The sequence below is a fragment of the Equus asinus genome, chromosome 2 (assembly GCF_041296235.1).
Source record: "Equus asinus isolate D_3611 breed Donkey chromosome 2, EquAss-T2T_v2, whole genome shotgun sequence".
Taxonomy (NCBI): domain Eukaryota; kingdom Metazoa; phylum Chordata; class Mammalia; order Perissodactyla; family Equidae; genus Equus; species Equus asinus.
Genome location: NC_091791.1, coordinates 170,003,448 through 170,027,714, shown reverse-complemented (window position 1 = coordinate 170,027,714; position 24,267 = coordinate 170,003,448). Strand labels below are relative to the sequence as shown.

The following is a 24,267-nucleotide window of genomic DNA, read 5'->3' as shown; positions in this document are numbered from 1 at the left end:
TCATCTGAACTTCCTTTGGGGACTCAGCCCTTTCCCAGTCTTAGTCCATGTGGTTTGGGTGGGAATGACTCCAGCCTACCCAAAGGAAACTGACCTAGGCTTAACTCAATTAGTGGGTTCAATTCCTAGGGTCATAAAGATTTGTTAATTTAGGCCAATAAAGTTCAAGTGCAGCGCTTTTGTTAAAACATGGACAAGAGACGTGGACTCTATCACTCTGAGCATTTGTAATTTAAAAAGAGATGTTAAAAATCCCCTAAGAAGGAAGCTGTGCTGACGAATGGGTTGCTACGTGGATTTGGTAGATGGTGGCCGTGCTTTCTTCTCATCTTGTGCATCCCTCTGCTATGGCCCTTCCCATACTGTGCTCTGATGACTGATGCTTCCATCTCCTCCACCAGACAGACAGCTCTCTAAAGGAAGGAGACACATCTCCAATATGTTTGGTCATGGCACAGAGAAGGGCCCAAACACATATCTGCTGAAGAAATCATCCTGATGGACTTAGCAACATGGAAATGAGGCATTGGTGGTTCTATGACTGGGGACTCAGGTTTCTGGAGCTCTAATACCTGTACTGGTTGATACCACAGCCCACAGTCTCCACTTTGTACCCTTGGGTTCCTGCTCTAGGCTGGAACAATTGTTCCGCCCTGAGTCATCCACTGTGGGCTCTCATGTGGTCACTGCTTGATTATCACACAACCACCCAGAGGATGTCATCAGGCAGAAAGAGTGGGGGCGGGGAAGGTTTCATAGAAAGCCGTCTCTGATGAAGCACCACACACCACAGGGGGACTTGAGTTCACTGAGCCCACCTGTATCTCCTTCCTCTCCTCAGGGATAAAAGAGAGCAAGGAGGAAGCACCAGCCTCTCCAACCTGGGCAATCTTCCTGGAAAGATGCAGCCTCTCCTGCTCCTGCTGGCGTTTTTACTGTCCCCTGGGGCAGAGGCAGGTGAGTGACCATCCCCGCCCTCAGATGCCCAACCCCTGCCCCCAAACACAGTGGGCTCAGATCTCCTGCCCCTTCTGCACATCCCTGATCCATCCATCCACCAGCAACATTCTGAATCCCAGCTCCTGTCCCATCTCAGAATCCCAAGTATGACACTGAATAAGCTACCAGCAGGAATGGCAGGGCAGGAGGCTGTTCTCAAGAAGAGTCAGTGGGTGCTATTCCCTCCCTAGGCCCTACGTTTGCCATCTGCAAAGTGGAACTTAACTGGAAGTGCATGGCAGAGGAAGGGAAACTAGAAAAGAGAAAATAATCAATTCCCCTGCAGAGGGCAGAGTGGGCCTGGCTTCCAGGTCTGGGATGACAGATGCTCCCCTCAGTGTCTGCTTAGGAGAGAAGTCTAGAGCTCTGCAGACCCTGGAGTTGGTGGGACCACTGTCCCCAGAGGACTGCTGATGCCTTGCTCAGTCCCAAGGCCCCTCAGTCCCTTCTCCAGCTCTGCTTTTCTTCCCAGGTCTTTAGCAGCTCCCTTCTTTCCAGGATGGAGCCACTGTTTGAAGACCTGAACTTCTCTGCTTTCCAGAATCCCATAAGCACTGGCCCTACAAACTCTCCTTCAGGCCCATTGGGAGCCATTCCTTCATGCAGCCAACAAACAACTTTGGGCCCCCACTATGTGTCAGGCCATGGGAAACAGGCTATGACAACATCTAGATCCCTAAACTTAAGTCCTGGCCACTGGAAAGCAGCACCACCCCAGACATCACAGGACAACAGGGCCTTACAAAGGCTCTTGAAACAAAGCAAAGTCAGGAGAGGAATTTTCAGGAGCCTCTAGCACTTTGCTGTCCTTAAGACGCATATGTTTTCCTCAAATTATCTGTGGAAGACAGATTCACAGGCCAAGCCTGTCTTCTTCCTTTTTCTAGAGGGAGCCCCACTCTTGCCCCTCTCAACTCCAGGCCATCCCAGGCTCCCAGATGCCCAGCAGTACTGAGCAGTCAAGCTAATGCATGACTGATGGACTCACTGGGTGCACACAAGCAGATAAGATTTTTTCCTTCAGGGGAGATCATCGGAGGACATGAGGCCAGGCCACACTCCCGTCCCTACATGGCATTGGTTCAATTTCTGGTTGGAGAGAAAAAGCACAGGTGCGGCGGTGTCCTCGTGCGACAGGACTTTGTTCTGACGGCTGCTCACTGCCGGGGAAGGTGAGGGGCCACAGGTAACTGGCACCTCCTAAGATTCCTACAGGGACCCCTGTCCTCTGCCCAAGGGCTGCAACCTGGGGGAACTCACCCGGCTCCTGGGAACTCAAGGCCATGAGAGCTCATGAGAGGAGCCATCTGAGAGCATGACTGGGTGACTGCAAGTGAGAAATAGGACAGGTAAGCTTTGTGATCAGAGGATCAGAGATGAGAACAATAGGCCGAGTTGAGCAGAGAGGCCACACTGGCCAAATAAAGCCTCTGTTGAGGATGAAATCATGCATTAGGGTCAAAATGCAAACTCAGATTATTTTCACAATATTGCCAGAGTGCAAGAGAAAACTTCTAGGTGACCTACCCTCAATGTCATTGAGAAACACAAGGGACAGAGTCACTCAGTACACAGTCCTCTGGTTGTTTGGATTTCCCCAAGCTCCAGGCCTGCCCTGCCCTTCATGTCTCCTGGGCTGGATCTCCTTTCACTCCAGGTCCCCCTACATCTCCACTCTGCTTTCTGTGCAGCTCTTTCAAGGTGACTCTGGGGGCCCACGACATCGAGAAGCAGGAGACAACCCAGCAGAATTTCTCTGTGAAAGCAGCCATCCCACACCCAGACTATAACCCTAAGAACTACTCCAATGACATCATGTTACTAAAGGTAAGGGAACCTCCCCTCTGCTCTTACTCTCCTGGGTCCAGATTGTTTCCCCTCCCACTGGGACCTGTCCCTTCCCTCCTTCCCATCCCGGCCACCTGACTAGTCCCTGTGGCTCAGGGGAGAGGGAAGTCGGTGCAGCCTCATCGCGGTGTCCAGGCCCAGGAGGCCAGTGGCTTAGCTGGACTTTCTTGCCTCTGTCATCAGCTGGAGAGAAAGGCCAAGCTGACTGCAGCTGTGAGGACCATAAGCCTGCCCAGGGCCAAGGCCCAGGTGAGGCCGCGACAGGTGTGCAGAGTGGCCGGATGGGGGAGAGTCGCCCCGATGGGCAGCTTCTCAGACACGCTGCAGGAGGTGGAGCTGACTGTGCAGCAGGACCGGGAGTGTGAATCTTACTTACGCAATTATTACAATAGTACCACTCAGCTGTGCGTGGGGGACCCAAAGGAAAAGAAGTCTTCCTTTAAGGTGAGACTGGGCATCTGTCTAGCTCGGCTCTGGAGAGAGGGGTGTTTGGGGAAGATCCGGGAGCTGCAGATCCAAACAGTAGGAACACCTTCACCCCCTAGACTCTGATCTTTCTCCCGGGAAGAGAAGGGGGGAACAGCCAGAGTGGGGAGTCACAGGCCTTCTGGGAGCCTACCCGGGGCCTGAGATGCATCCAAACATGGTGCTCCATCCGGAAGATGAATTTGCAACACTCTGCCCCACGCTGGGCACACGTATTAGAAAACTGCTCCCTGGGTGTGCAGCAGTCAAACCAGGTACCTCCTCAGAGCTGGCTCCCATCTTGGTTAAATGGCTTACCCTGCATGCTGAGTGTCAGCCCCACCTTCCTGCTTCCATGTCCTTAAACGGTAGACCGAATAACAGTCCCACAGCGCCCTCATGGGAGAGGATCCGGGACCTGGTGGAGGAGAGGGAGCTGCCCCCTGAGTGAAATGAAGCTGGGACAATGTCCAGGGTCAGGACTGGGCAGCTGAGGAGCCCGCAGGGGCCTGCCCTGCTCTCTGATCTCCCACATGGAGGCCACGCCAGGCGGCCTTCACTGAGAGTGTGCTTGGGATGCAGGTAGGCAGGACCTGGGGGAGCACAGACTCAATCCTCCCTGCTCTCTGTCCACAGGGGGACTCTGGGGGCCCTCTCGTGTGTAAGAACGTGATCCAGGGCATTGTCTCCTATGGACGAAACAATGGGACACCTCCACGGGCCTTCACCAAAGTCTCGAGTTTCCTGCCCTGGATAAAGAAAACCATGAAAAGCCTCTAACTGGGAGAATCAGCCTATCTTCTCTGGAGCTGATCCACAACAACACCATAACTAAATAAATGTCTCTTAGCTGAGTGGGAAGAGCGGGTTTCTTGTTTGTTCACTGACCCTCAGTCACAGGCACCTACTCTGTGCTTAAAAGGCCGATGGCAAAAATCTGTTGATTTCTGCTTCTTCCTCTTCCCCCTCCCACCACCACCTCCCCCAAACATCAAGCTAAGCTGTTACCCAGCTACTTCTGACCCTCATCTTTCTCTGGGTCTGCCCTTCTGCTAGGGCTGACGCTGAGCACCATCAGGAGAAAACATGAACCTCTCTGGTCCTGGGGCTCAGGGTGAACTTCTTACCTCCTTCACTATGTTAGATGGCAGAGAGGAAGGGGGATGACACCATATGTCCCGGACACCAAGCAGGCAAGCCTGGGGCTGCAGCTCAACATCACAGCCACTCACACTGGGGAGGGGAGAAGCAAACTGAGCAGGACATTTCTCTCCCACAGCCAGAAGCTGGCACAGAGTCAGGGTGGGTCTCTGGAGAAGCTCCTCGTTCTCACCCAGCCTGAATCTCCTCCCTGTCCTCCTGTGACCTTGGGGCCCAGCTTGCCCTCCAGTCTTCTGGCTGCCCCTTCTTCTCCATCCCTGCTTTCTACGGAGAGTTCTCTGAGTCCACCAACTCCTGTCCACTCCAAACAAGCCTGATCTGAGCTGGCCCCTTCCTTATAGCCCTCCTGCCTAAGACACCCAGAGCTCTGTGTGGTTCCAGCAGGGCCTCTGCCCTGAGATGCCAGCCTAGCTCATGACCTAGCAGAGAGTGGAACAAGGACCGGGCTTGTCCTGGCAGAAGGCGGGGTCCATGGAGGACACAGCAGGCAGGCTGTCTCTCCAGAGCCCCTGCCCCATCTCTCACCTGGCAAGGTCAGCTCAACCCCTCACATCCAGCCCAGTGTCCCCCGAAGTGCTCAGGGTGCATTGGCCACCTGGTCACTTGATAGCCAGAGTCCCTTTCAGCCTGTCCCTCTTACTCACTGCTGGCCTCTAGGCTAAGACCCCTCACTGGCCACCTAGGGCTGTCTCAGCCTTTTGAGTTAGCCCTACCCTCTCTGCAGTAGGACTGGAAAGGACCACTTTTCCATCAATAAACAAACACACCCTGATTGAGCTCCTAAGTGCCCAGCACTGGGGATCCACAGTGGACCTAACACAGACTCTGTCATCTGAACCTGAGGGACACTGACAGTGGGAGTTTCACCCAAATCATGTAACCCTCTCTCCCTCCTCACGAGTGCACATGGCCTAGATCTCGTGGGAAATCCAGAGGAATAAAGTACTTGCATTCTGTTTCTTTGCTGGTCACGTGTGAGTGTGAGCACATGTGACTCTAGAACAGCAGGCATGGGATTTGGAAATGACAGCAGTCAGTAGTTTCTAGGGGTGAAGTCCCCACACTCTGTCCGCTGGAGCATCCTCTGCACCTAGAGGAGAGGACAGCCCGTAGGGAGGGAGAAGGGCAGCGAGGGCAGCCTTACCTTCATTTGCCTTTAAAGTCAGAGGTAGGAATGTCATTGTACAGCTTCAGATCATAGGAAAAACTGCATTACATACTTGCTTGAAGGCAACTAGAGTCAGACTTTAAACACCCATCCAACTGGACTGGCCGGAAACATGATCCCTGTGGTTACTGTACCTCCTGCCTGTGCAGAATCAAACCAGATTCAGGGAGGTTCACACGGTCTGGAAAACTGGAGAAAGGCCTCTCCTCTTAGGCAACCATTGTTACTGCTACATCCATAGTTTCCAGACCATCCTATTTTTCAATTTTAGGAGGTATTTGACTTGGAGCCCCCACGTAGAGTACGGGATCATTTGCTGAATGAGGATCTCCCTGTCTTGGGCTCAGCTCAGGAAACACTCCCAGCAGCCATCTCTCCAAGGGCTTGCTGCTCATATGGGGCAGGACCTGGGAACTGAGCATTGGTTCCAGCTCTGAGCTCCTGCTCCAAACCCACACAGCACTACCCTCTCACCGAAGGGGTACATATTCTGGCATCATGTAACCCTCACAGGCATGGCCTTTCCCACCTTGTTGTGCACAAACCAGGCAGCAACACAATCTCTTCATGACTGTGGGCACTTTGACAAGCGCAGAGCAGTGAGGACACACAGCTTCTGATCTGGAGCTGAAAAAATATCTCTGCTTCGAAGACATACTAAGAACCTGGCTCCTTGATGGAAAAAGACAGATAATAAAATGCTGAAAGCAAAAGAAAACTAGTATCTGAAAAGTTGCCCAGCTACATGCATATTTAGTTTCACTGTAACATGTACTTTGAGGAAATGGTTCTGTGGTTTTGACACAAGTTTGAGGACCGTGCTGCAGGTCTTCCTCCTGTGAGAGATGAGGGAGGGACACAGTCCCAGGAGGGGGCAGTGTCCCACTGAAGGGACCACAGAGTTAGAACAGAGCCTGGACTGAGCCCAGGCACCCTGACAGCCAGGCCAGCAAGAGCCCTGACATGTGGTCTAACCCCTGCCCTGTGATGACTTCCTGGCATCCCTGAACAAGAGCTGAGCTTCTGCTCAGACCCCTCCCTGGAGAGAAAACCTCTGGGCTGCTGTGCAGCCATTCTGTGACAAGGATTCCAACACCTCGCTTGGTGAGCTGAAGTCTGCTCAGGGGCACATTTGGATGGGGGTGGGTCAGCACCCTAATCATGGTGATTCCTTCAAATCTCCTTTGTCTGTGGAAGTGTCCCCTGCCCCACCCCTGCCTTTGAGGAAACAATCGTTCTGTTCCTCAAGTACCTCTGTAATGAAAATTTAAATAGAAATCAATAAAAGATCTCTGGAATGACCTCAAGGAAATGCCTCTACTCACCCAAACCCACCCCCATCTCCCTTCCTTCCCTCCAGACCCACCAGAAGAGCTGGGTCCCGGGATGGCAGGGAGAGAACCACCAGGCCAGCTCCTGGGGGAGAGAGGCCCAAAGAAATGTGAGATCTTGCTAATTTCTTTTGGGATCCTCTCTTGGGGTGGCTCTGCCTTCCTGCCCACCACCGTACTTCTGCCGGTTCCCCCTTTGTGGACTTACAGAACTCACAGGGTTGATTTACTGTCTTGCTATCCCACACAACACTGCTTTTGTCTGACAAACACATTTCACCATAAAAGAAGTGCATAAAAGAAGAAGTGGTTCCTTTTCATCACAGGCCTATTGCTAGACTACATTCCTCATCCACAGATTCAGGAAGCTCAGTGAACCTCGGGGAGGGCAAAGGAATCCACATGTAAGCATATAACAGTCAAACTGGTAAAAACCAAAGATATGGGGCCACCCGGCAGTGCAGTTGTTCAGTTTGTGCACTCTGCTTCAGTGGCACTGAGTTTGCTCGTTTGGAGCTCAGGCGCGGGCCTACACACTGCTTATGAAGGTGACAAATAGAAATGGTAAGCAATAGGATATATTGGAGCATATGAGGAAGCCATTTGGTATAAACCTAATTTGGCCTGACCTTGTTCCTCCTAAAGGGCCTGACTGTGGCCATTGAGCGTGCATTGTATACCTGCTTTAGACATTCCCTATGGCAAGAAAAAAGGCCCTTGAGATAAAGGTGTAACTTCCCTCCCCCTCTCAACATTGGCATTTCCTTAAGGCTTAAGCATCTTTCCTTAGGCTAGGAACTGATTCCTGTGCTCACCTGTGACCACCCAGCTTGAGACAATAGACTTGCTTCCTGCTGCGGCCACCAAGATGGCAGACCCACTACCTGCTGTGTCCATCAAGCTCTGTGCCACCAGTGCAATCTTGTGACTATTGTGGGAGGGACATTTCAATCATATGTGAAACATCCTGTTTGGGGGTATATAACCACTCTGTACACCTCACTTCTTTGGTGCCCTTTCTTCCTTCAGGAAGAAAGGCCCTGGGCCATGGTCCTCAGATTTCAGCTCAGAATAAACTCTCCCAAATTTTCATTTATAGATTGGTTATGGATTATTTTTGTTGACAAAGCCATGCTGTGGCAGGCATCCCACAGACACAAAATGGAGGAGAATGGACCCAGAAGTCAATACAGGGGCAACCTTCTTCAGAAAAAAAGAAAACAAACATGAAGAAAAAAGGCTGAAAGTAGACAGGGAGGAAAGCAATGTCCTTTATTTTAAGAGAAACAACAATAAGAGTAGCAATAAGCTCTCATCAGAAATGATGGAAGTCAGAAGACAGGGAGATGACATTTCTAAATGGTTGGAAAGAAAAAATAAATAATCAACCTCTTTCTGGAACTCTGTGTTCAGTGAACACATTGTTGAAAAATGAAGGCAAAGTAAAAACGTTTTCAGAACAACAAAGGTATGAGAATTTGTTGCCACTGGGCCTGCACTGCAAGAAAGAGTAAAAGCAATTCCTCAGGCTGAAGGGAAATGGTGCCCAGTGTAGGCAGGAAGGGCAAAAGAGTAATAAAAGTGTAAATGTGACCAAATATAGAAGACTTTATATAAATTTCTTTTGAAGATTAATGGCTAAGGCAAAAATGCTTTAGAATTTATGCAATATAGTAGCAAAATGTATGACAAAAATAATTCAAAGGGTGGGAGGGAGGATAAATGGAAATATTTTATTGCAATTATCTTATATGAAATGGTATAACATTAATTCAACGTAGACTGTGATATGTGAAGGAAACATATTGCAATCCTACAGTACCCACTAAAATACTATATAGAGATGTAACCAAAAGCCAATAAAGAAGGCAAAATCAGATACAACAAAAGCCAGGAAAAGAAGGACAGAAGAACAAAAAATTAATCACACAAATAGAAATCAAATAGCAATATGATATTCTTCAACCTAATCCTATCAGTGGTTGCATTAAATGTAAGCAGATTAAACACACCAACTGAAGAGCAGAGATTCTCAGTCTGAATTAAAAATGCAAGACCAATTTTGTTCTGTTAAGAGGAGAAACTCAAATATAAAGACATGGATAGGATGAGAGCAAAATTATGGAAGAAAAAATAAAGACATATCCTGCAACACCAATCCAAAGAAAACAGCCTTGCCAATGGAGTGTGCTCTTTAATTTTAGAATTTTGGGCCACTTGTGAGATGAAATAGAGTGTCTTGGTAGAACTTTTATTTCTATTTTTTCCATTCCATTTCTCTTAATGTAAGCTGAGTAAGCTGAGACTTCATTATGTTTTAATTATATTTTACTGTGAACTGTCTTGTCTTTTGCCTATTCATCTATCAGGTTCTGGATCTTTTTCTTATGAATTTTCAGATTTCTTTATATATTAGATAGATTAGCTCTTTAATTGTGGTATATGTTGCAACAGTTTTTTTTTTTTTTTACAAGTTGGCTGTCTGTATTTTGATTTTCCTATACTGCTTTTTGACATACAAATTAAAAAAGTTTTTTATTTATATATCAAAATTTATTTATCAATCTTAACTTTAATGTTTCTGGATTTAGAGTCATTGCTAGAAAGGCTTTCCTTTTTCTAAGTTTAAAAAGGAATTTACCCCTATTTATTTCTAGTGCATGTATGGTATTATTTTTGTATATTTGAATCTCTTATCTATTTGGAGTTTATTCTGGTGGTTTACGTGGAATGTGGCTCCAATTTCATCTCTTGACAAATCACTATCTAGTTGTTCCAGTATCATTTATTAAAAAGTCCATCAAACCGCCAGTGATTTGAAATCCCACCTTATGATAAACTACATTTGGTCTCTCTGTCTTTTCATGAGTCAGGCCACGCTATTTTCAGGAAAGAAGTTTTATAAGATGTTTATAATGTCAGACAAGTTTAATTCTCTCCTTACTAGTCTTTTTTCTTTTTGTCACAATTTTCCTAGCTAATCTTCCTTGTTTATTTTCCAGATAAATTTAGAAATTCTCTAGAACTTGTACAGCATTAGGAAAAAAATTGATATTTTTATAGGAATCACATTAACTGTACATATTACTTTGGGGGAAATTATACCTTTTTGGTACAGATCCATCCTATCTGAGAACTAAGGCTATCTTTCTACAACTCGTATATTTTTCTGCTTTTAGGACTATTTAAAAGTTTTCGTCGAATAGATTTTTCACAATTCTGGATGAGCTTTTCCTAGCATCTTGGTTTTTTAGTTGCGACTAATAGATTTTCTTTATGGTTATATCTTCAAACTGATGGTTGTTTGTGTACGTGAAAGCAATGGATTTCCTTCTAATTTTGAAACAATCTCAAGCTTACAGAGAAGCTGCAAGTACAGTACAAAGAACTTTTGTTTTCTTGAGTCATATGAGAGTAAAGTCACTGACAGGGCGCTCTGTCACTTCCCAGATACTTTAGTGTGTAATTCCTACAAACAAGGACACTCTTCTATAACCACAATCCAGCCATCAAACCCAGGAAACTAACACTGACACCATCAATACCATCTAATCTTTAGACATCTAATCATTAGCATTGACATGTTTACTTATTTGATTAATCCCCACAGAGATTTACATAACAAATCTCCCACATCCCCATCGTCCCCTATGTGGGTCCCCTCCTTGCTCCATGCAGGCTCAGACACTCCACATCAGCAGCCCCTTCATACCAAAGCCCACTTGACCCTAATCAGCCTGCTCTGACAAATTGCACCAGCCTGCCCCACTGTCTGTCTCCCCACTTGAGCTCTGATACCACCTACTAGGCCAGCCCCTACTGTGAACACCCTCCTCACCCCACTTGGGCATCCACTCCCTGCACTGGGCTGCCATCCTCACCTCACAAGTGGTCTAACACCCCAAGCTGTGTTGCCCAGTGCAGGGTGTCTGAGCCAACGTGAGGTGACGAGGGTGTCCACACAGGAGGGAGGCCTGACTTGAACACCTTCCCCACCCCACACAGGCATGACTTGAATGACTCGTTCTAGTTCACTGTGGCTCCCCTGCCAGACTCACCATTGGCATTGTGCTCTGTTTCTTTAACTAAGAATCTGTGGTTTTTTAAGAGAATTGGGATCAACATGTTAAGAATCAACACTATTTTCAATTCCATGACTCACTCCTCTCTTTCCATCATGGGGAGATAATCAAGATAACTCATTTAGAAAATGATACCAGGATATCAGAAATGTCGTTCTCTGGGCAGTGGTGTGAAAATACTGCTTTAGCTGCCTAGCATCCATTCTCATTTCACATGGTATCAGTAATTCATTAAGGACAATAACTTTGGGCAGAACCAACAATCATCCATGCTCAGAACACGAGATTCGGACAAGCAGACTCTAGCCGATCAAAGGCTGTGACCTGGTCTTATACAGATCAGAGTCTCTGACCAACTCTACAGACACATAAAGCAGCGTGACAGATGGTGCTTTGCTGGGACTGCCACTGTATATCTCCCATGCCACAGGCTTTTCCTACAGGACCGCAACCCTCCTCCCACTCACAGGCGGGGTCTGTGCCCTTTCCTATTTAATTGGGGCCAGGGGTGCCTTTTGATTGCCCCAAGCAGTGAAATAGGGTAGAATGGATGCATGATGACTTCAAAGTCTAGGAAAGAAAAAGAACACAGCTTCTGCCTGGCTCGCTTTTTAGGAGATGCTCACCCTGGGGAAGCCAAGCATCACATCGTGAGGAAGACCCGACAGTCCCATGCACAGAGACTACTTAAGAGGCCCTCATGAAGAGGAAGCGACGTGGCTTGTGGACAGCCAGGACCAATCACTGGGCATGTGTGAGCGAGCCTTCATGTGATTCTGGCCTCCGGGCATCAATCCTCTGCTGACACCAAGGGGAGCAGAGGGGAGCTGTCCACACTAAAAGCTGACCAAAAAGCAGATTTGTGGGCAAAAGCAATGTAGTTTGTTGTTTTGAACCACTCAATCTTCAGTAACTGGAACCAGCCCTCTTGAGCAATACTGCCACTCCATCTGTAAATGCCTCTGACCATGGCTTACACCAGCATTATCTGATCACTGATGGCTTTGGCTTCCTATCAGAAGCAAGGAATCTCATCTCAATGCCCCCATGTCTCACACAGAAAGGGGCTTCCATAATGATCATCCTCAATAATTATGTCCAAAGAAAGCCAAGGAAGTGAAGATAGTGTTGGATCTATCATCACAGGTTGCTGGGGCTCAGGGACCTGCTACTGGCTGATCAACATCCCCAACCATCCTGAGAGCAGCCAGCAGTTCCTGCTTTCTGTGGGTATGGTCAGCACTGAGACAAGAGCTACGAGTGCTTGTGTGGTGAGTGATAAGCTCTTGCTCCACTCAGGCTCGAGGACTTGATCAGACAGCAGTGTGAGGCATTCAAAGGGAAACTTATATGATAAAGGCCACAACACTGAGGAGATACTTGGAGTTAGATGACAAGGAGGAAGCACCAGCAGCTGTGACCTGGACAAACTTCCTGTGGACATGTCACCACTGCCATTCCTGGTGGTGTGTCTTCTGTTCCACAGGAGAGAGGCAGGTGAGTGACTGTTCCCACCAACAGATGCAGAGCATATCCCACACAGGCTCAGCCCTGCTCAGACACTGCACTCAGACACATCTTAGTGCTGGTCCATCCCAGGAAATTCTGAACTCCATGTCCAACCTCCAGCAAACACCAGCAAAGCTGATGCATGATGAAAACTCAGCAGGAATGGCAGGGCAGAACGCTGTTCTCCATGAGGTCCAGCAGGTGCTGTTCCTCCCCAGGCCCTACCCTTGTCATCTGCAAAGTGGGTTCTTTTACAAAGGCAACTGGAAGGGGGTTGGAAGAAGGGAATGAGAAATAATTAATTCTCAAGGAAAGGGAAGCTTGGAGAAAGGGTCTGACTTCTGAAATCAAAGTAGGACCCACTAGCTTTCTAACTCAATATCCTAAAATCTATCCTCCAGTTCCACTGCCTTCTCCAAGCTTTGTCACTCCAATGCTGCCCAGGAAAGAAGCTAAGGATCCAGTTGATCCCAGAGCTGGCAGGATCCCATTTCCCTTAACACTGATGTTCGGCTGGTTCACTCTCAAGGTCTCTCTGGTAAATTTTCAGTCAATGGGCACAGCAGCTTTGGCAGCTCCATCGTGCCTGCTGCTCAGAACCTACCAGGACTATCCCAACCTACCCTCCTCAGAGGCTAACTGGGAACCATTCCTTTGGGCAGACAAGACACTTACTGGGCACCTATGACCTGTCAGGCTCAAGCAGATACAGAGCAAACACAACCCAGGATCTTGAGCTCATGTTCCAAATATTACAGACCAGCAGCCCAGTGAGGTCTGGAAAAGAAGAGAGGGAGGAAAGGACCCAGAGAATGTAAGGAAAAAGGTTTTCCAGGATCCACTGGGCCTTCATCTTTTGTTCCAAACACCGTTCCTGTCTGCCACACATGTGTCTGCAGGAGGAATTAAGGAATGAGGACTGCTCTTCTCTTTGTCAGAGAGAGAATCTGAGTCTGGAGGGTCACTAGGCAAGCCAGGGTTGCCACCCCAGGAACCTGTAGGACCCCCGTCTTGGTTGCTTCTGGCTGCTACAGACCCCAGGATCTGCCCTCCAACTCCTTCCCACCCTGCTCTCCTTTGTCCTCAGTTCCCTGCTCCAGCCTGTGACTCCATGAGCACGGCAAGCAGGGTAGAATTCTTCTTTCAGGGAAAATCATCAGGGGCCATGAGGCCAATCCTTATTCTTGTCCGTATCTGGCATTTCCTCTGATCCAGACTCCAGAGAAAAGAAAAAGCTGCGGGGGGCGGGGGGTTCCTTGTGTGTGAGGACTTTGTGCTGACAGCAGCCACTCGCTGCTGAGGAAGGTGAGGAGCAGCGTGTGGCCCCACCCATCTGCCCACACTTCACAGAGAACTGCCTTCTCAGGGGCTGCAGAGCTGGGCCACCAGGTAACACAGAAGAGCCCTTCAGAGGACAGGGAAGCTTTGGGGAGAAAGGGACAGGTCAGTGCAAGGGGCCTGTTGAAGAGACAGGCTGGTCGAAAGGCGGCATTGGGAGGAGGCTGAGGTTGTGCTCCATGCCCAGAGTGCACAGGGGAGAAATTCAAGGTTTTGATTAGACACAGGCAACCTCTATACCTTGGTGAGCACCCAGAGTCTGCTCCAGGAACTGCCACCCAGCATGGAATGTCAAGAAGCAGAGGACACGGGGATGCTCAGCCCCAGGGCCCCACCCCTGTAATTCCTCCCCACTCCAGTCCTGCCGTGTCCCAAGTCGTCCTGCCTCCTTCATGGCTCCTGGGGTGCATCTCCTGTGACTGCACGTCCCACTTTGCTCTGTGAAGCTTAACCCACTTCACTCTGAGGCTCCACAACATCCAGGAGCAGAAGAGGACCCAGCAGGTCATCCCTGTGAGAGGAGCCATCCCCCACCCAGACTACAAGCCTAAGAATTTCTCCAAGGACATTGTGTTACTAATGGTAGGGCACATGGCCCCACTGGTTCTTGCATACTTTAATCCAGAGGTTATTGCATCCTCCACGACCTCCATCCCTCCCTCTTTCCCAGCATGACCCCTATACTTGTCTCCGTGCAGTGGAGAAGGCAACCCCATGATGGTCCCTGGAGTCTTTGTGAATTCCTTTCCTCTGCCTTCAGCTTGAAGAAGAAGGCCAACCTGACTGCCTTTGTGAGCCCCTTCAGGCTGCCCAGGAAGAGAGAACTGGCAAAGCCAAGGACGATGTGCAGTGTGGCTGACTGGGAGCACCTTGGTGGGAGTACTCCCTCGGCCATAAAACTGTGGGAAGTAGAGCTTGATATCCTCAGGGATAAGCAGTGCATCTCTCACTACGAAGGCCATTACAACACCGTCACCCAGATAGGTGTGGGGGATGCAACAAAGAGTAAGACTCTTTTTAAGGTGAGATCCCTGGCACTGTCCCCGCACAGCCTGGGGTACAGCCAAGCTTGAGGAGATCTGGGGCAGACAGAACTAGCTATCTCCTTATGTACTCAGCCTGGTCACCAAATCAATCTGTGGTCCTGTCACCCTGCAGGGATAGGAGCCGGTCACACAGCCAATTATAGGCAAAGTCTTCCTGGGGGAGAAAAAGAAGGGAATTGTCAGGGCCAGGCTGGGGCCCCAGAACCGAGGAAGGCCACAAAGGCTGTCCTGGCCCACATCTCACTCACAGCCCCCAAACAGAGACCACTCAACTGCAGGGCATAAGGGAGAGGAGGAGCAGGAGAAGCCCCAGCCCAGCCCCTCCTCCCCTGCCCACAGGGGGAGGCCAGTGGCTCCCTTGTGAGAAACAAGGTGGCCCAGGACATGGTCTCCTTTGGAAAAAAGAATGAGAAACACCCACCTGTCCACACCAGGACCTCGAGCTTTCTACTCTGAGGAAAAATTGCCTCCAGGATTCATCCATCCATCTTCTCTGGGACAGAAGCCAGAAACGCACTGGGTAGAGGAGGATGGAGGGGAGGCTGCCAGGGACTCACTAAACTTCCATCTTTAGAGTGGAAATCATTAATTCTTTCTTTATTCACCAACATGTCCTAGAGCCTATAGCGTATGGAGTAAATTTGTCAACAATCTCTGAATCTTGTATATAAGAATGGATTGAGAAAGGTAAACTCATTTTTAAATTATCCACCTTAGAGAAGGCTGGACTAGAAAGACGTCGTCTGCTGAATGTTTGCCATTGATGAGCGTGCTTCAACTACGGGACAATGTTTACTGGGTGGAAAAGTAACACATGTTCATCACAGAAGGACAGTTAAAGGAAGAACAGACAAACAAGAAGGTTAAAATTCCCAAGAATATCACCACCCCGAGATCATCATCATTAGTCCTTAAGCAGGCTGCCTTCCCCTCTTTTTCTGTGTCTTCATAACATTCTGTTGCTTTAACAGAATTGGGATCTAGCTGTTTAGAATTCATAATGTCTTCTTTTCCACTACTCCCTCATCTGTCATCATACTGGAGAGGATGTTGGGATAATCTGTTGGAAAATATTTATAATTTTTTGGCCCAGGCACATCAAAGCCAGGATTCACTGGACCCGGGACAGAGACTATTTAGTGAATAGTGATTATTAGGATGATCGGCATCCATTTTCCCATCTGACATCAGTAACCAGCATTTCTCTAGGGGAACTCTCTCCTCAGAAAACAGACACTCCGATTGGGGTGGAACAATCCCCCCCTCAGGTCTAGGGGTGCTCAATGACTCAAGAATAAACCACTTAGGCATTCAATTCTGATGGACGCAATGATGGTTTGTTTTAGTCCCATGAATATCAAGTCCAGGATTTTATTCAAAACTGTGAGATAAAGGAAGCTCTCTTTGTCACAGGATATTTACATTTAAAGAGGGGATTCTAAATATTCCAAAATAGGAAGCTGAACTTGTGGTCAGTGAGGCAGTGAGGTTACCACCACTGTGGGTGTCTGCGTGTGTCCAGCACTACATGCCCCTAAGGAAGGTCCAGAATCTATCTCCAACCACCAAGCAGACCCCCACCACAGCCCCTACTGGCCTACACACTAACCACAGATTCTCAGTCTACTCAAGGCGACCACCATATTCTCAAGGGCAGGAGACATCTCACTCATCTCCTTGGACCTAGCTTCCTAAATAGTTATTCATAACTTCATCAGGATGGAAAAAGAGCCAAGAGCTGAGAAATGGAGACATTCTAGATTCAGTCAGTGAGGGGCTTCTGGAGTCCAGCTCCTCTGCTGGCTGCAGCACAGGCTTCACTTTCTTGTTCTTTCTTCTTGCTTTCACGTTGTGACTCAGCACTGGGAGTGCAAGTGTGGTTGGTGACAGTGCTACTGTCACCTAAGCCAATCCAGAGAACTTTGACAAACCACATTGCAGATGACAGAAGAAAATCAGAGGAGCAAAGGTCTAGGAGGTCTGCGAGGTCTTGAGCCACCACTCCTGCCTTCACCTTGGGGACTGTGTGTCTGAAAAGAAGTAACACCGGCAGCTGTGACCCTGGCAGACCTTCGGGAAAGATGCGGCCACTCCTGCTTTTGTTAGCGTTTCTTCTGCCTCCTGAGGCTGGGACAGGTGAGTGACCATCCCCATTCCAGAAACCCCAGCCCATCTCACAAAACCCTCTGGACTCCTCACCCTTCTGCCCAGCACAGTCAGGGATTTTCCTCAGTTTGAGTCGAAGAACCTTCTAGACCTCAGCCTCCATCCCAAACCTACACTAACAAGTCTGATGCTGCATAGACACTCAGAAAGGATGGCAGGAAGGAAGGGTGTTCACTAGAAGGTTTAGTATGTGAGCCTCTCTCTTATCACCTGGGAAATGGATTGTTCACAGAAAGGCATTTGGCAGATGACGGGAAGCTACAAATGACAAGTAATTAAAATCCCTCACTCCAACCAAGAAAGGGCAGGTCAGAAAAATCGGTTGCAGTAATGAGAGTTGTCCTGGACCCAGCTTAAGATTCGGTTTCATTTCCTGGTAACTTCACCCACTCACCCCCGCCGAGGAGAGAAGCCCAGGGAGCAGCTGATCTCTGAAGGGGCTGGATCACTGCATGCAGGGCGCCCCGTTGGCGTGGCTCTGACGTGGTCCTGGGCAGTACATTTTCAGCCCCACCTCCCCCTGCCATCTCAGGCCTTTGGCTGCTCCACACAGTGTCCCCTCTCCAGGCCAATGGCCTTCAATTCCACCAGCACGATTTCCACCAAACTTCAGCCTAAAGCTAAGTGAAGGATGTTCATTCATGCAGGCAGAAAATGTCTACTGAGATCCTAGGATGGGTTAGACCCTCGGACATTAGGGTTGTAGAAAATCCAATGCCATAAGCTCACGGATAGATTATTAGATAGGGTACCAGTTGACACATTAGCAGAGGCTCAGCAGGCTTGGGAGACGCACTAAGACAGAAGGCATAGCAGAGGCCTGTCCACGATCCTCTGGGCTCCTCCATTGTGAAGACAGCTCTGATCTCCTCCATGTATGGTCTGAAGTAGTTCAGGGACAACAGATACTGTCCTCCCTTTTCTCACAAGAGGTTCTGAGGCTTGACATTCAGAAAAGGTTATTCTCCTACTAGGAGAACCTGGGAGGACTCTCCCCGGTGTCCGCACGGCACTGTAGACACTACCCTCAATCATCACCTTCCAGAACCTTCCCTCCTGACCACAGCCGCTCCCAGAAAGCCCATCTTCCAGTCTTTTCTTTCAGAGGACATCATCGGAGGACATGAGGCCAAGCCCCACTCCCGCCCCTACATGGCATTTGTTCAGTTTCTGCTTGAGAACAAAAGGAGGTGTGGCGGTGTCCTCGTGCGAGAGGACTTTGTTCTGACGGCTGCTCACTGCCAGGGAAGGTGAGGGCCACAGACAACTGACACCTCCTGAGACCCCTATAGGGAGCCCTGTCCTCTGCCCAGGGCCCGCAGCCCAGGGGAGCTCCCCTGACTCCTGTTAACTCAAGGCCGTGAGATCCTATGAGAGGAGCCATCTGAGAGCATGACTGGGTGATGGAAAGTGAGAAACAGGACGGGTAAGCTTTGGGGTCAGAGGGTCTGAGGTAAGAGCAAGTGGTCCTGTTGAGGAGAGACACCACACTGGCCAAATAAAGCAGATGGGGAGGATGAAATCATGCATCAGGGTCAAAATGCGAATTCAGAGAATTTTCACAATATGACTTGAGGGCTAGAGAAAGCATCCAGGTGACCTACCCTCAACGTCATTGAGAAGCACAGGGGACACAGTCACTCAGTGCCCAGTCCTCCTCCTGTTTCGATTTCCACTGGCTGCAGCCCTGCCCTGCCCCACGTCACCCGCCCTTCATGGCTCCAGGAATCGATCTCTTTTGATTCCATGCACCCCACCACCTCACTCTACTTTCTATGCAGATTAATGAATGTCACTCTTGGGGCCCACAACATCCGGAAGCAGGAGAAGACCCAGCAAGTCATCACTGTGAGACAAGCCATACGCCACCCAGACTATAATTCTAAGAACTTCGCCAACGACATCATGTTACTAAAGGTAAGGGAACCTCCCCGCTGCTCTTGCTGTCCTGGGTCAAGATTGCTTCCCCTCCCACTGGGACCTGTCCCTCCCCTCCTTCCCATCCCGGTCACCTGCCTAGTCCCAGTGGCTCAGGGGAGGGGGAAGTCAGTGCAGCCCCATTGTGGTGTCCAGGCCCAGGAGGCCAGAAACTGAGCTGGACTATCTTGCCTCTTCCCATCAGCTGGAGAGAAGGGCCAAGCTGACTTCAGCTGTGCGGCCCCTCAGCCTGCGCAGGGGCAAGGCCCAGGTGAAGCCTAGACAGGTGTGCAGTGTGGCCGGCTGGGGGAAAGTCTCCCCAGTAGACAGAGTGTCCGACACACTGCAGGATGTGGAGCTGACTGTGCAGAAGGATGATGATTGTTACTTCCACTTCCCCAACCATTACAACCAGTCCACCCAGATTTGTGTAGGGGACCCAAAGAAGAAGAAGAACAGCTTCAAGGTAAGGTTTCCGGCATCCACCGAGACAGACCCGGGGAGAGAGGAAATGGGGAGCTCTGGGGGATGGGAGTGGCCATATCTTCTTGCCTCAGCCTGAGAGCTTGGGCAGCCTGGGTCCATGAATGCAGTCTTTAGTTTTTTTCCCCACAGCAGATCATGGCTGCAGGGTGAGGAAGGATCAGTCACCCCACAGCAGGGTTCTCACCCAAATTTCCCTGAGGATTGAAGAGAAAGTCTTGGCCTGGGTGGAGCTGCAAAGAAAAGTCAGAGCCAGGCTGGAGTCCGGGATGAGGGAGTTGACAAGGCTGCCCTGGTCCTGCTCTCCCACAGACCACTGACCCCTGGGCTGGAGGGTAGGGCAGGACAACAGGGAGGCCAACTCAGTCCTTCCTCTCTCTGCCCCCAGGGGGACTCCGGAGGACCCCTCATGTGTAACAAGCTGATCCAGGGTATTTTCTCCTATGGACAAAACAACGGGACCCCTCCAGGTGTCTTCATGAAGGTCTCACACTTTCTGCCCTGGATAAAGTCAACAATGAAGCGCTGCTCATAGCAGCTGTGATGCTGACCTTCCTGTGTGCCTGACCACCTTTTCTGGGGCAGAGGCAGGAATCCCATGGGGCAGGCAGTGGGACTGAGGAGCCATAATAAATGGATCTCTAGCGAGTGTGACTGAAGTCTCACTGACTCACTGAACCACTTTCAACACGCAGCAGCATGCTCCAGGCAGCCCTCTGCTGTCAGTTGTGGCTGTCATTCCTCCTTCCTCCTCCAGCTCTCCTTCCCCCTAAACCCCATGCTGTATCCTTTCTGAGTCACAGCTCTGTGGTGCTGAGCCCTGTGCAAGGGCTGAGTCTGAAGGCTGCCCATTATAATAGCACAAACTTCTTCCCCAAAGTATGTTCCTCCCTGGGCTTTAGAAAGTTCTTACCTTCTCTAACCCAACTACCATCACCGACACCCTGACAATTTGGCAGAGAGAGGAGCAGGGCAGTGGAAGGAGAATAACTCCAGGGAGACAGGAGGCCAGGGGGCCAGGCCGTGGGCACTGAGTTTCCTGTTTCCAGGGCTTCTGTCTCCAGTGGGGCAGCCTCTCCCACAGCCAGGACCACCTGCAGCTTCTGACGCTCAGATGCTGCCATGATGGCCTCCAGCCTCACTCGGGTCCCATTTCCTGCCCTACCCTGGGCCCAGAACTGAGCTCGCTCAACCTTCCTCCCTGGCTGACTGTCCCACACCAGCGTCTGTTTTTCTTCTGCCTGCCCTGACCACCAGCTTCCTTCCCTTCTAGCCCACGCTGTTTTGAGCCAGCTTCTCTCTCATCTCCCTAACCAAGTTCCCAAACTCCAATGTGAATTCTCCTCTATGGCTTGTCCCTGTCATGCCTGAGCTGCTGGCCCACCTGATGCCTATCAGAGGACCCAGTACCCACTTCCCACCTGAGCAGAGACAGTTCAGGTCTTCCATCCAGCCTAGCATTCCCAGGGCCATATCCACAATGTCCTTTGGAGTCTCTCAGCAGCCTCAGCCCCTTTCAGCCTGGCCTGTCTCCCCCTGCTGGCAACCTGGGGTATAGCAGCTCAGTGTGCCTGAGGGCTCCAGGGCTGTTGGGCCAGAAAGTACCACTTGGCTGTCCATCAATAAGTCAATTGCTGATCTCTCTCTTTGTGACAGACACATAACAGGCTTTGTCCCTGATACTGGGAAACTTACATGGAGGGGAATTTCCTCTAAATTCCCCTGGCTCCTCCCCTTCCCCCAGGCAGGTCAGTTTTACAGATGGATCGGTATTTGGATTCCACAAAAGCTCTTGCCTTGAAAATAATGAAATTCTCTGTATTTTATCTGTATTGCACATTAGAGTTTCATATGAGTGATCTTGTTTGATTCAAGAAGGGCAGTGTGAAATTGGAAGAGACTTCGAGACCCACAGGTCCTGAGGTTCCCAATCTGTGCTCAGGGGATCCCATGACCAGACAGGATGGAGGGAGAGAGGAAAGAGCCACCTGGGCAGCCTTGTTTTTATTTATTGACATGTAGAAGGCATGAGCCCAGGGCACAAATGCACAAAATGCCACATTTCAAGTCAAGATCCTTCACTGTGGTGAAAATAATAAGAATAACAAGAAGCTTTCACATCTTGAGGTAAGTGGACAAACTGTTCTCGTTTAACAGTGATTCAACCTAAAACTTGCTTTCCCTAGAGCAGCCTGACTTATGACCCACCAGACACTGTACATCTGCTTCAAACATCTTCCCAAAGCAAAGAATGCATTCTTTATTTTATTTATTTATTTATTTATTGAGGAATATTAGCCCTGAGCTAACATCCGGTGCCAATCCTGCTCTTTTTGCTGAGGAAGATTGGCCCTGAGCTAACATTCATGCCCATCTTCCTCTGGTTTATATGTGAGACGCCTGCCACAGCATGGCTTGATAAGCAATGCGTAGGTCCACACTTGGCATCCAAACTGCGCTCCTGACGCATAATGTGCGAACTTAACCACTGCACCCACTGGCTGGACCTAAGAATGCAGTCTTTAAAGACAGGGATGAATGTCTCTCTTTCTCTGACTCCAATACCAGCAGTTCTTTGAAGATAATCTCTTCTTCTCGGAGCACGAAGGTCAAGTTGACCTATTAATGTATATGCTAAACTACAGAAAAACATATCCTTGTGACTTGGAAAAAAATTGCATTCCCATGCTGCTTCATGTATGTTCTTGGTTGTGAAATGGTCCATAGCCATGCTGTGACCACACTTCTCAGGCGAGTTTTCCTCCCTGATGGAGACAGCACTTTCGGGCTAGTCTTCAGCAACGGCTTGATAAACATCACTCTATCTCTCTTATCTAAAGATTAGTCATTGATTATTTTTGTCACCAAGTATGACCCAGATGACCTTATTTTAAGATTCCGTATCCTGCAAACAGCACCACCGATAAATTGCATGTGACAGAATGAAACAAATTCATGATAGCTGGACAAACACTGAGTCAGTTGGGACCAACACCAAAAAGACAAGAACCGTCATGGAGAAGAATAACAAAAAAAATCACACAGATATGAAAAGTAAAATCCAGCACATTGAAAACTAAGATGAAAAGCAAAAGAAAGCTTATTTTTCCTTCAAGACAGTCCCCATGTTCATCCACCAAGCATTCTGTGGGACCCACAGCACCGGCAGAAGCACCAGCAGAGGCACGAAGGAAGAGCTGAATGCACGTGCGGAGATGAGCCAGTGAATAGTAGAAGGGGCAGGAGCCAGGGGACAACTTCGGCTCACAGCGATAAAAAGAACACTCTTGGGAGAAGCCGTCACAAGAAAGAAATGGACCCCAGAACGTCAGCCATGAGGACCTCCATGGAGCCCCAGGGTGTAAGCCAGAGCCAGCAAGAGAGTAGCCAGGGATACTCGCCACCAGGGACTTGGGTGTGTGGCCTTGAAGGACAATGCCTGGTGGGTCAATTCCCCCTCTCACCTGATAAGAGCACTTAACATTGTATGACGCACGTTAGGAAGGAAAATGATGACCTTCTGATGCCTGTAGTATCAGGAAGACTGGGATGTTCTTGATGGTACCTGTTTCCTTAAAATGGATTCTAAGTCAGTTTATATCTATTTCTCCTTTTGATCTAGTCATTTTTCTTCTAGGACTTATTCTTACACAAGGTCTAAAGTACAGGAGTGTGTGTGCATGTGTTATCAATAAATATGTTCATCACACCATTATTTAATAATAAATCCAAAACTGGAATCAGTATTAATCTCCAAAATAGGAAAATGGTACAATATGGCACCTGCTCATTATGGATTCCTCAGCCCTTACCATCTACAGTATCCACTGCTGTAGATAACTAGGCTAAGAACATAAATAGGTAAGTTATAAAAGAACTAATCAACATTTGGAAAAAAGAAGAAGCTCACTTATTAATCAATGCTAATTAAAATGTTAATAAATTTTTGTTTGGCTAATCAGGAGGGATTTACAAAAATAATGATGCCTACATTCAGTATGGACATTGAGAAAATGACATTTTCGGACCTTGTGCACAAAGGTTCATAAGAATAAACGGAACAAAGGAGTCTTTCACCTGGCCTTCAAGCACAATGAGAGAAGTGGACAAGGTTATTCCTTACAGATTTGTTACAAAAGTCAAACCTTCGAAACAATGCCAACGTTCAGCACCAATTTGGGTATGAGCTTTTGAAAAGTTTCACAGCAGTGAACACTATGGGACCTTGAAAGTTTTGAGACTGAATTACGTTTTTTTGCAGAGAAGAATGTTCACCAGGTATGTTTAAGCCAAATAAGTTAGAGATCCGTATATACTACAATCGTATCTTTGTTTATACTTATATTTTCCTTGTAGGTTTTTTTAGTCCAACATATTCATTTTCAGAATTTTTCTGCATTATTTAGATAACTTAAAAGCCTATCAATTAAATATCCATGATATCATTAAATGATTTTCAGCGATAGATTTTTAATAAAATGAGGGAAATATTTATGCTGAATCATTTAAGCGACAGGTTGAAAAACTAAACATATTGTGATCAAACTGAAGTAAAAATACACATAGAAAAAATCTACGTGGAAAAACTTCTGTTAACAGTGGTCAGTTGGGTGGTGAGATCAAGGATGACATTTTTCTTCTTTCTGTTGTTTAATTTATTCTATATTTTAAACTGTATACTGATTAAAATAATTTTATTTGTATCAATATTACAATTCAGAAAAAGGTAGGCTTCAGGAAGATGGCCCATGTGC

General features: G+C 48.5%; 2 protein-coding genes across 3 annotated transcripts; both read left to right on the top strand.

Moving 5' to 3' along the window:
• The first annotated feature begins 636 nt into the window (after positions 1–636).
• LOC139044541 (granzyme B-like) lies at positions 637–5,433 on the top strand. 2 transcript variants are annotated; one of them, XM_070504167.1, is made up of 5 exons: positions 637–957; positions 2,024–2,171; positions 2,691–2,826; positions 3,031–3,291; positions 3,949–5,433. In XM_070504167.1, exons 1-5 carry the CDS (start codon positions 903–905, stop codon positions 4,090–4,092), a joined length of 744 nt encoding a protein of 247 aa, XP_070360268.1. In that variant the 5' UTR covers positions 637–902; the 3' UTR covers positions 4,093–5,433. The 2 variants fall into 2 exon arrangements, with proteins under 2 accessions (XP_070360268.1, XP_070360269.1); XM_070504168.1 differs by having other exon boundaries at positions 738–957; positions 2,024–2,111; positions 3,949–4,166.
• An 11,341-nt stretch (positions 5,434–16,774) lies between these two features.
• LOC139044540 (granzyme H-like) lies at positions 16,775–20,167 on the top strand. The gene is made up of 5 exons (XM_070504166.1): positions 16,775–17,083; positions 18,219–18,363; positions 18,895–19,030; positions 19,236–19,496; positions 19,902–20,167. The coding sequence occupies exons 1-5, from the start codon at positions 17,029–17,031 to the stop codon at positions 20,046–20,048; spliced, it is 744 nt and encodes a 247-aa protein (XP_070360267.1). The 5' UTR covers positions 16,775–17,028; the 3' UTR covers positions 20,049–20,167.
• Positions 20,168–24,267: the final 4,100 nt, after the last annotated feature.

Bases quoted from the DNA above. Each gene is read 5' to 3' on its own strand.
- LOC139044541 (XM_070504167.1), top strand. From the start codon at position 903: ATGCAGCCTCTCCTGCTCCTGCTGGCGTTTTTACTGTCCCCTGGGGCA. The intron at 2,827-3,030 runs GTAAGGGAACCT...CTCTGTCATCAG, and splicing joins ATGACATCATGTTACTAAAG to CTGGAGAGAAAGGCCAAGCT. The intron at 3,292-3,948 runs GTGAGACTGGGC...CTCTGTCCACAG, and splicing joins AAAAGAAGTCTTCCTTTAAG to GGGGACTCTGGGGGCCCTCT.
- LOC139044540 (XM_070504166.1), top strand. From the start codon at position 17,029: ATGCGGCCACTCCTGCTTTTGTTAGCGTTTCTTCTGCCTCCTGAGGCT. The intron at 18,364-18,894 runs GTGAGGGCCACA...CTTTCTATGCAG, and splicing joins GCTGCTCACTGCCAGGGAAG to ATTAATGAATGTCACTCTTG. The intron at 19,031-19,235 runs GTAAGGGAACCT...TCTTCCCATCAG, and splicing joins ACGACATCATGTTACTAAAG to CTGGAGAGAAGGGCCAAGCT.